Source organism: Elephas maximus, chromosome 2, assembly GCF_024166365.1.
Source record: "Elephas maximus indicus isolate mEleMax1 chromosome 2, mEleMax1 primary haplotype, whole genome shotgun sequence".
Taxonomy (NCBI): Eukaryota; Metazoa; Chordata; class Mammalia; order Proboscidea; family Elephantidae; genus Elephas; species Elephas maximus.
In genome coordinates this window covers 208182258-208194172 of record NC_064820.1, presented here as the reverse complement: position 1 = coordinate 208194172, position 11915 = coordinate 208182258, and the positions used below count along the sequence as shown (strand labels likewise).

The following is an 11915-nucleotide window of genomic DNA, read 5'->3' as shown; positions in this document are numbered from 1 at the left end:
ATATGGCTAAAATTTGTGTGGTTTCAGTTCTTTGTTACATGCTGGTTGCTATTGTTATGCTTTATTGCTATTAAAATAATCACATAGATTTTGGCACTAAAAATTCAGTAGTGTTGGAGGGGATTTTTGTTTGTATGTTTAATGCCGAGTCAGTTATGAAGGAGACATAGTTCAGAATAAAAGGCGATTCTGTAAATTCTAATATCTGTTTTATGTATGTGTGTGTTTTGCTTTTTCCTCTTGGAGGCAAGAATCAACACAAGATTAATCCTTTAACTTACTAAGTGGGAAACAATTTTTGATAATTATCCAAAAAAGTCTCTGTGTAGTTGATGAAACATCTTTCTACCCCAGAATAATCCAAACAGGATGAATTGTCTTAATTTCCAATACTAAGTACTCTTTGACAGATGCCCAAATAATCTGTGAAGAAACAGGATACATGGAGGCGATTCTTGGGGGGAAAAAAAATGATGAAAGACCATCCCTCTTGTTGAATCTCTAAGCATCACTTTTTGCTACTTTCTGAGCAGATGAGCATCGCACAAATACCTTTTTAAATGCCCCCATGACGTCCTTGTTCCTGAGGCTGTAGATCAGGGGGTTGAGCATGGGTGTGACCATGGTATAGAAGGCTGACACTACCTTGTCCTGCTCGGGGATGTGGAATGACTGGGGCAGCACATACGTGTAGAAGGCAGCCCCATAGAAAATGCTGACAACGGTCAAGTGGGATGAGAAAGTGGTAAAGGCTTTTCTCTGGCCTTCTGCAGAGCGCACGTGGTAGACAGTTAACAAGATGAGAGAGTAGGAAGTGGAGATGATGGAGATGGGGATGAGCAGCATGAGTACACAGCAGATGTACATCAGAGTTCCATACAAGGATGTGTCTGCACAAGCCAGCTTGAGAACTGCAGGGACCTCACAGAAGAAATGGTTGACACTGCAGGGGCCGCAATAGTTGACATTCATAGTGATGGGGGTGAGCAGAAAGCCATCAAGAGAGCCACCAAACCAGGCACCAGCAGCCAGAAGGAGACACACCTTGCGATTCATCAAGACTGGGTACCTAAGGGGGTTACAGACAGCCACATAGCGATCATAGGCCATGAGGCCCAGAAGAAAGGCCTCTGAGCCAATCATGGTCAAGTAGAGGAAGATCTGGATGCCACAGGCCACAAAGGAAATGGTCTTCTCTTGGGACACCATGTCAACCAGAAGCTTTGGGACAGTGGTACAAATGAAAAGGGTGTCCATGATGGACAACTGGCTGAGTAGAAAGTACATGGGGGTGTGGAGGCGGGAATCCACCTGAATCAAAAATATCATGACCAAATTCGCAGTTACAGCCACCGTGAAAATAGCAAGGATAACTGTGAAGACAATCCCTGCAGCCTGACTGTTCACTAGAAGCCCCAGCAGGATAAAGTCAGAGGATGAAGTGCTGTTCTTCATTGCCAGAACCTAGGACAAATTCAGGTAAACAGGAAGTCACAAAATTCAGGAAAGAAAGTAGGATATTCAGCATGGGAGAAATGCCCTATGGTCAAGATAAAATTTTCCAGGGCAGAATGCTAGAAAAATCAAAAAGACTAACAAACCTTGTGTCATAAAACTGTGACTATGGTTCAACTTCTCCTTATTGGGGAAGGACCATTTTTTATGGTGTTTTTATATTAAAAAAAAAAAAAAATTTTTTTTTTTTATATTCACTCTTTTGTACTTAGGTTGTGATAATGGTGTTTTCTATACATGCAATAGAGGCTTTATCTGTCCTGTTCACTCAGCAGTTGTAGAATTGAGAAAGTTGCCCAACCCATAGTAGGTCTAAGTATATACTGGTTGGAGAAAAGAATGAATGATTGATTCATTGACTGATTGAATAAAGGTAAGTGAAATGAATAACTTAAGAAATGAATAGTTTGATATTTGTTGTGGCTTCATGAATAAAATTTTTCTTATCTCTCCATTCTTTTTTCTTTTTGCTAGTACCTAAATTTGTATCACTTAACTGTCGCTTGCACTGCTTAGTTATCCTCCTAGCTTATCTTTCTACAAATAGTTTTACTCTCTCATTTACTTGTATCAGTCTTCCAGAATAAAATTCCTTCAACAAAAGATATGATCATGCCAGTAAGCTGATTCTCTGCATTGTTCCCATTGCTACCGTGTTTTGGGGGATGGAGACAGAGAAGCAGTTAGAAATAAAACTTGGGCAACTTAAAGCCATTTAACCAAAAGACATACAGGAAGAAAGAATTAACCAAGCCTGCCTACCAATGTTTATCTGTACTTTTAGGCCAAAGCTAACCACAGGATTAAGACTCTGTGAAGTAGATAGGAAAATGGAAATAAGAATGTGACAGCAACACGCCACAATTTAGAAAAGGATTTTCATCCCTAATTCATACCAGATGGATTAAAGATTCAAAGGTTTACAAAGAAAAGAAAAAGAATCATAAATACAATAATGCACACCCGCCTAAAGGTAGATCTTACTGACCTGAGCATTTAACATTTATCTATGTAAAAAGGTAAGTCCCATCAAGGGACAAGCCCAGAGGCACACTGCAATGTAATTTTCTGTGCCATTCCTAGAATGACTGCTAAATACTGTATGCCTCGCTATGTGGGGTTGCCATCTGCAGCAAATAAAAATACAGGGTGTAAGATTGTTTTTATTTATTTGTTTTTGTATAACTATGTCCTTAAAAGACTGGCAACATGCTTACAGTGGAAAAAAAAAAAATGCTGTTTATACAAAATCCAAAATTAGCTGATACCATGGTAGAAAGTCATGCTTGGTTTCACAAAGAGAAAAGAATAGTAACAACAGTGAACAGTGACCGATAGAAGCAGCAAAGTCTAAGCAGTAGTATGTAAAGCCAAAATTTTAATTGATAAAATTGCTATTGTTGTCATGTGTCTGTGAGTTGACTCTGACTCAAAGCAACCCTACAGGAAAGAGTAGAACTGCCCCACAAGGTTTTTTAGGCTGTAAATCTTTATGGGAGCAGATTGCCACATTTTTTTCTACCACAGAACAGCTTGTAGGTTTGGGCCAGTGACCTTTTGGTTAGCAGCCAAGCATAAAAATAAAAAAAATTGTCTCATTCCAAGTTTCTCTCTGATTGGCATGGCCAAATTACTCTAAAAAAACAGCACGAAGCTATTGTTCCGTTTGTCAGGTCTTCCTAAATACCCTGTGGACAAAACTCTGAAGTCAGGTGGCAGTGAGTGTTAGGTCATCTAGCCTGGTCATCCATTCACTTAAATTCCATTCCATTTCCCAAAGACAGTTGAAAATAAACATTGTCTAATAATGTATTCCTTACTTAATTTCAAGTCCATTGATTTAAAAGAAATTCACTCTATTTCAGTCTCCAAAAACATCTACACTAATGGGTTGAGGTGAGGGGGCTCTTTCCTTCGTCATATCCAGGAAATTCAAACATTTTACCTAAAAGTGTAAATCAGTTTAAATAAGTGCCTAAATTTCTGACCACATCCTCAGCTAGTAGCCTGGTTCATGCCATTGTACTTCACCTGGGCTGTTCCAATAGCTTTCCCTCTATGCCCTTGCTCTCCCTTGTGTGTGGTCTCATCACAATAATCAAAGTTGTCTTTGGAAACCTTCCTCTCAGACCAAGTCACTCTATGTTCAAAATCTGAAATGGTTGCTTGACTTCCCAATTTAAGGCGTGGCTTATTTGACCCTTTTGCCCTCTGAGGTCACCTCCTGCCCCTCTTGCCTGTTTGCCCCTCTGCTGGTGCCTCAGTAGACTCCTCGCTAATCTTCATCCAAGCCCTGGACTTTTGTCTCAGGTGTGCCCCCTGCCTGGGGCTCCTCCCCACATCTGTGGATAGTCATCCCCACATATTCTTCAGGTCTTTGCTCAAAAGCCACCTTCTCAGAAGGGCCAAGGTTGTCAGCATAGTTTAAACTAAACAAGAGACTCACCGCTTCCTCCCTTTTCCTAATCTGCCTTTGCTGTCATAGATCTTCATTCAGGTAGGTCCCAAATATTGTATAAAAGATTACTGTGGCTTCAAATGTTATTATCCACCTGGGATTTTATTATACATATTGATAATGTAGTTTAAATTCACCCTAAGTTAAATAGATAAAAAAGAAAGGAAATCATTACATGCTTTGTCTCCACACGAAGTTTCCATCTGCCCTCTATTATCAGAAAAAAAATTGCATCCTAAAAAAAAGTCATATGGCTTATTAATTTTTTTATTTAATTAAATTTAACAATGCTGTAATGGACTTAGCTCAGTGTCAATTAAAATCAATTGTGGTAGGCAGAATATTGCCCCCCCCAAAATGTCCTCATCCTAATCCTTGAAACCTATGAATATATTACTTTACACAGTAAAGGGACTTTGTAGATATGATTAAATTAAGAATCTTGAGATGGGGAGATTGTACTGGATTATCTGGGGGAGCTCAGTGGAATAACACAAGTGTTTATAAAGGAAAGAGGAAGGCAGGAGGTTCAGAGAAGACATGACAATGGAAGCAAAGGTAAAAGTCATTCCAATGAATGTGCCCCATCTCTGGAAGCTGGAAAAGGGATGGAAACTGATTCTCCCTTGGAAACTTCAGAAAGAATCCAGCCCTGATGACACCTTGATTTAGCCCTAAAGACCCATTTTTGACTTCTGACCTCTAGAACTATAATACATTTATGTTATTTTAAGACATTAAGGTTGTGGTAATTTGTTACAGCAGTAATAAACAAGTAATAAACGAATGCATACTTTTTCTCAGTTTTTTTAAAGTAATCAGGACAAGTTGCTAATGATAATTCATATCTACAATGCTCACTGCACGCCAGAACACATCTGTACACGGCAATGTTTTGGCGTAGTCACTCTTCACAGCACCTCTGTGAGGCAGATAATTAAAATTTTCCCCATTTTACAGTTGGAGAAATTGAGACATAATGATAGTGGGGGAAACTGGGACCAGGCTTCAGAAATCTGACTTTGTTTTCTGTGCTCCCAGTCACTATGCTCAACTTCCCCCTTAAGGCACAGTATTCTTTTTTTTTTCCCTTGGAGTTGCAAATATACTTAACAAAATATATGCCGTCTCAACAATTTCTACATGTGCCCATACAATTCAGTGACATCGATTACATTCTTCAAGTTGTGCCACCATTCTCCCTATTCTTTTTCCAAATTTCTTCACTATTTATATAAGCTCGATACCCTCCAGGCAAAAACGCCTCCTCCCCCCTTCCTCCCACCTGTGGTAACCACTAATAATCTTAAGGGTACAATATCTTCTTAAGCATCAGTTAAGCTTATAACCAGCTTAATAAATACATGCTATGAGCCCATAGGAAACCCTGGTGGCATAGTGGTTAAGTGCTATGGCTGTTAACCAAGAGGTAAACAGTTCGAATCAGCCAGGCGCTCCTTGGAAACTCTATGGGGCAGTTAGTTCTACTCTGTTCTATAGTGTCGCCATGGGTCGGAATTGACTCCCGTTTGGTTTTTTGGTTTTATGAGCCCAATTTTGGAATGCATTTCTGATCAAAAGATGTTAACAAAGTAATGAAGTAACAAAGTAAAGTTAATTATTTTCAGAAACCCAAAATTCTCCCTAACCTTTGGGCAATTCTTAGTCATCATATGTCAGTAGGAGCCTGGCTTCATACTGAAGTTCAAGGGGAGAGAGAACCTCCTCATCAGGTGTACCCTGAGCAAGACCTTGCAAAGACATCATTTTCTCCAAGGCCAGCCTCAAAATTTCACTGTTAGCCACACTGCATGGAAGATGACTTTGCCTTAACACCAAGCAGACAAGAGAATCCCCCATCTAATATGCGTGTCCCCAGACACACCGCCGTTATGTGACCAGCTGGTATTGATTATATGATACCCCAATTCCTTGTTTGGAAATCTGAGAATTAAAGGAGATTCTCTGTAATGTTTGTAAAATTCTCACAACTAAATTTTTTTGATGAAATATGGAAAAAAGCCTTTCTTTTCTGTTTCCCTGCCAGCTTGAGCAAATACCTACTTGCGGAACTTTCTGTTTGTTCCGAAGGAAAAACAATATCTAAGGCTTATCCAGCAAAAATCAACATTTCCTCATGATATTACCATACTTAGTAGAAATTAGATAAGAACTGGCAAAGTTGGAAAGAATTTATGTACAGTTTTGTTGTTTCTAACTTCACCCTTGATGTGTAATTCTATGTGAGATTATAGAAGTCATCTACTTTCTTGGGCCTTCAGCTTCCACCCTAACTCTTCAACACTGGACACCCAGGAAAAAGACAATGATAGTAATAACAATAAAACACTGAAATGTGTACTTTCTAGTTCTAAAAAAAAAGTTCTAAGCCATCTAAAAAGGAACAGCTTTTGTTTATTCATTCAACTGATATTTCCTGAGCACATATTATATGTCAGGAAAATTTCTAAGCACTTGGGATGCATCACAGAACAAAAAAATATCCACCTGCCCTTTGTTATGTGTTGAGTAAAATCTGGTAAAATTAAGTAAGTTTAACAGGCTACTCAGGGAAAAAGAAAGCAGTACGGGATAATCACGGTTGATGCTATGGGTTTTTATTTATTGCCTTTATATTCTTAATTGGTTGTACAAACCAAAGGAATAAAGTAGAAATAGAAAATTTAAGAATTTTTTTAAACTTGAGTTTCTAAAATTTTGAAGGAGGCACTCACTGAAATGTTTGGTAATTGTGTTTCAAGAACAAAGGAGGCATTCAGGCTTAGCAAGATCTACTCTTAACAAAATCCCAACTGAGAATGACTTTTAAAACCTGTCTGATTTTAGCTAATTATATTCATGAATTATATTTGTCAATCAGCCTGTTTTTTTTTTAAACTAAATAACCTCTCAATGCTATGGAATTTTCTATTATTACATTTTCCCTGCCTTGTGTAAATACCTTCTATATTTCAAACATTTCGTTTTCCCATTGCTGACAGACCTCTTAGCAGGACTTTGCTTTATTTAAGACCATCTGATTAGGCAGCTTCGTATGGTCACTTTCTAGGCAAAAGTGGCCTGCATTCTCCTCTCCATACTACATAGCCATCTAATATTTTCAATTTCTCCTACCTTCCCTTCTTGTCTGAAACTTCCGTATTTAATAAAGCATTTAATAAGCAGGTTTATGCTGTCCACTATTAAAAATTTTATACCATTATGAAATAAATATGTAGAAACAAGAGTCCAATTAGTATATAACATTCATATCTGTCACCTGAGAAAACCCCACAGGGAGTCCAAGTGCCCCTCATCATGAAGCCCCAGGTCCTTGGTAGACCAGGGAGCTGGTATCCCACAGCAAAAGAACAGGAGGGTTATCAGCCTGTTGTTCCCAGAGGGACTTTTGTCCCCAGGCCATTAGGATTAACAAGCTGACAGTTGTGCATTGTACAATGTGCTTCTCTCCTTTGGAAATTTTCGATCAATTAATAGCAAGGTTTGGGACCAAAATCTTGACCCAAAAGTCAGAAGACATGTTTTTGAGGTCCCCCTCTGAGAGAAGAAATAATCTCTGAACATCAGCTTATCTATCTCCCATGCGGCTAATTCCTTTCCTAAATATCTTGTAAGACTTGGTGAGGATCAGAATCAAAATGAGATAATGCAGTTTATATGCTTGGAAAACGGGGACTGTTTTCTCTGCATATTTTCCCATAATCTAGAACAGTGCCTGACATTAGTAATCACAATTAGTGATTTTGATTAATTTTAAGTTATTATAATTTATTGTAACTTACGATGTTCATTCCCACATTAATGCGTTATATTAGTTTTAGCCGAGCCCTGATGACGTGGTCATAAAGAACTCGGCTGTTAACTAAAAGGTTGGCAGTTCAAATCTACCAGCTGCTCCTTGGAAACCCTATGGGACAGTTCTACTCTGTCTGAAAGGATCGCTGTGGATCAGAATTGACTTGAAAGCAACAGGTTTGGGTTTTTATTTTTTAATTAGTTTTAGTGAAGAGGAAAAATGATGACCTTAGATTTACTATATAAGAATTTGATAAGGACAAAAAAAAAACCCATTGCTGCCAAGTCGATTTCTATTTATAGCAACTCTATAGGAGAGGGTAGAACTGCCACATAGAGTTTCCAGGGAGCGACTGGTGGATTCAAACTGCAGATCTTTTGGTTAGCAGCCAAGCTCTTTACCACTGTGCTAACAGGGCTCCAGAAAACTGGGGGAAAATCCCTATCTACTCCCTTTTAGGATGGAGCAGGTCCTATGTGTAAGGGGAATAGTGCCTACCATACAGAGGATGCATTAAATAAGTTTTTTTTAATTGTATGAAGTATAGCACACATACACAAAAGTGCACACGTTGGTGGCACGTTTGATAAATCATCACAAAGTGAACACACTCATGTGACCACTACTGAGGCTGAGGAATAGACTATAAACAGCATGCCAGAAGTCCCCTTCTTCCCCGTCCTAATCACTAACTCCTCTATATCACTGGAGACTACTCTAAATATACCTTCCTTACTTGTTTTTCAGGTACTTTTGAAATATCTATTAATGTTTGTGTTAAATCCCCTCAATAAATATATAAATAATTTATTTTGGCAATGTAAGAATGAGAGACTTATTAAATATTAATATATAACTACCCAGCTTCATGCAGGGAAATAACAAAGACAAAAATGCTCAGTGTAGCAGGGAAATGTGAAGCATGAAGTAATTTTGTAGAGGGAAAGACCAGGAGTAGTTGCCTGGCTATAGGCTGGGGAGGGAAGAGGGAGAAGGCATTAGCAAGAATCAAAGGGAATTGAAAAGTGAAAGGAACTGAACTGAAGTCACATTGAATATATTTCTTAACTCAACCCTAGTTTTTGTTTCTTCAGTTGAAGAGATTCAATTCTCCAGGCCGTTCTTCTATTTCCTTAGTTTTTTTTTTTTTTTTTTTTTGATTGCTTCTTTAGGAGGAAAGATGAAGCTCTTAGGAATCTTATGAGGTAAAACTAACCTCTTGATTAGCATACCAAAGGGGATATTTTTTTATCTGAATCAACATTGATGAAGGAAATGATTTTCCCTCTATGCTGACATTAGACTAAGTAACATAACATGATATGGTATAATACAACATAAGACTGAATAATATCTACTTAATCTTTGCCAAATGTGAAATCACTTGATTGTCCAAAGTTCTCTTTCCTAAACCTTCTATTGATGTAAACAACACCCAAAAATTAATCATAACTTCTCTTTTATTTATAATATTTCAGAACTTTACACACATAGATAACATTGAGTAAACGGATGGTGGAAACCTCAGTGTGGTCTTTGTTTAGTTAATATTTTAGGCATTCACTTACAAATTCTTAGTTACAACCAAATCACACCTCATCCCAACTAGTTTAAAAGGTAAATCTTTGTGTACCCACATATCAGATGGATAAGTCGAGAATAAGAAAATTGAGGAACTTAACTCAAGGGAGCTAAGTATGCTAATGAAACTATTTTGATTTATTCATTATATGCTTATCAATTATTTATTTAGGAAGACCCTTAATGAGATGGATTGACACAGTGGCTGCAACAATGGGCTCAGGCATAACTACAAGTGTGAGGACGCGGCAGTATTTTGTTTTGTTCTGCACAGGGTTGCTATGAGTCAGAACCAACTCAACAGCACCTAACAACATTATTTATTAAAGCATAAATGTAAGTCGTTGTAGAATTGTAGCAATGTTATGATTTTAATGGCAGAAATCAATTTTCAATCAATCAACAAAGTTATTATAAGGCACATGTGAGACTCTATGTAATATAAAGACATGGTAACTATACACAGTTTGATTTACACGCAGGCATGGCATAGGAGCAGAGAGCTGCTTCACCCCCCTGAACTAGCCCGGGGGGGGGCCTAGCTGGTTCGCGCAGGCGGCGTGGCCCACGTGGCTGGTGGGAGAGGTCCCCCAGGGGCAGCAACTGGTCTTGGAGTGGGGAGAGTGGCATCCCAGCAGGGACGCATGGTAGCGGCGTAGGCGCAGGGAGCTGCTCCACTAGCCTGTGCTGACCCCGGGGAGGGTGCCCAGCCGGTTCGCGGGGGCAGCGCGGCAAAGCGGCTGGCAGGACAGGGAGTCCCCAAGAGGCAGCGACTGATTTTGAAGTTGGGAGTGCACCGTGCCAATAGGGCAACCTTGATGTTGGGCGTGGGGCTGGCAGCGGAGGATCTGACTGTGACTCCAGCAGGCCAGACCCCCCGGGGGCAATCTCCACACAGCCAGCACACATAGGCGACGCGCCACGTGGAAATCTCAGATATAATAGTCATTCCAAGCAAGACAAGCAACTCTGGCTATATTCTGAGGTGCTACTCTCCTATCTCTCTGATCCCTCCCCCACGCTCCCCAGGCAGCTTCATTAACATCCGAATAGCCTGAGCCAGAGGGAGAACTCTGATAGGGATCTGACAGCATTTTTTTGTTTGCGGATTTTCTGGAAAAACTAGTTTCCCAGTGATGGCTCGGAGACAGCAGTCCATATCAAACCACATAAAGAAGCAGACCATGACAGCTTCTCCAACCCCCCAAACAAAAGAATCAAAATCTTTCCCAAATGAAGATACAATCCTGGAATTATCAGGTACAGAATATAAAAAACTAATTTACAGAATGCTTCAAGACATCACAAACGAAATAAGGCAAACTGCAGAAAAAGCCAAGGAACACACTGATAAAACTGTTGAAGAACTCAAAAAGATTATTCAAGAACATAGTGGAAAAATTAATAAGTTGCAAGAATCCATAGAGAGACAGCATGTAGCAATCCAAAAGATTAACAATAAAATTACAGAATTAGACAACGCAATAGGAAGTCAGAGGAGCAGATTCGAGCAATTAGAATGCAGACGGGGACATCTGGAGGACCAGGGAATCAACACCAACATAGCTGAAAAAAAATCAGATAAAAGAATTTAAAAAAATGAAGAAACCCTAAGAATCATGTGGGACTCTATCAAGAAGGATAACTTGTGGGTGATTGGAGTCCCAGAACAGGGAGGGGGGACAGAAAACACAGAGAAAATAGTTGAAGAACTCCTGACACAAAACTTCCCTGACATCACGAAAGACGAAAGGATATCTATCCAAGATGCTCATTGAACCCCATTTAAGATTGATCCAAAAAGAAAAACACCAAGACATATTATCATCAAACTCGCCAAAACCAAAGATAAACAGAAAATTTTAAAAGCAGCCAGGGAGAAAAGAAAGGTCTCCTTCAAGGGAGAATCAATAAGAATAAGTTCAGACTACTCAGCAGAAACCATGCAGGCAAGAAGGGAATGGGACGACATATGCAGAGCACTGAAGGAGAAAAACTGCCAGCCAAGGATCATATATCCAGCAAAACTCTCTCTGAAATATGAAGGCAAAATTAAGATATTTACAAATAAACACAAGTTTAGAGAATTTGCAAAAACCAAACCAAAGCTACAAGAAATACTAAAGGATATTGTTTGGTCAGAAAACCAATAATATCAGGTACCAGCACAATACAAGGTCACAAAACAGAACGTCCTGATATCAACTCAAATAGGGAAATCACAAAAACAAACAAATTAAGATTAATTAAAAACATAATAATAATAATACACATAACAGGGAATCATGGAAGTCAATAGGTAAAAGATCACAATAATCAAAAAAAGGGACTAAATACAGGAGGCATTGAACTGCCAGATGGAGAGTGATACAAGGCGATATAGAACCATACAAGTTAGGTTTTTACTTAGAAAAATAGGGGTAAATAATAAGGTAACCACAAAACGGTATAACAACTCCATAACTCAAGAAAAAAGCCAAGAAAAACGTAACGACTCAACTAACATAAAGTCAAACACTATGAAAATGAGGATCTCACAATTTA

At 38.9% G+C, this 11915-nt stretch overlaps 1 protein-coding gene across 1 annotated transcript; it reads right to left on the bottom strand.

Annotated features, from left to right (window-relative positions):
* Positions 1-501: 501 nt before the first annotated feature.
* On the bottom strand, positions 502-2518 carry LOC126067985 (olfactory receptor 2T11-like). Its single transcript, XM_049870250.1, has 2 exons — positions 2504-2518; positions 502-1464 (listed from the first exon to the last, which is right to left on the bottom strand). The coding sequence occupies exons 1-2, from the start codon at positions 2516-2518 to the stop codon at positions 502-504; spliced, it is 978 nt and encodes a 325-aa protein (XP_049726207.1).
* Positions 2519-11915: the final 9397 nt, after the last annotated feature.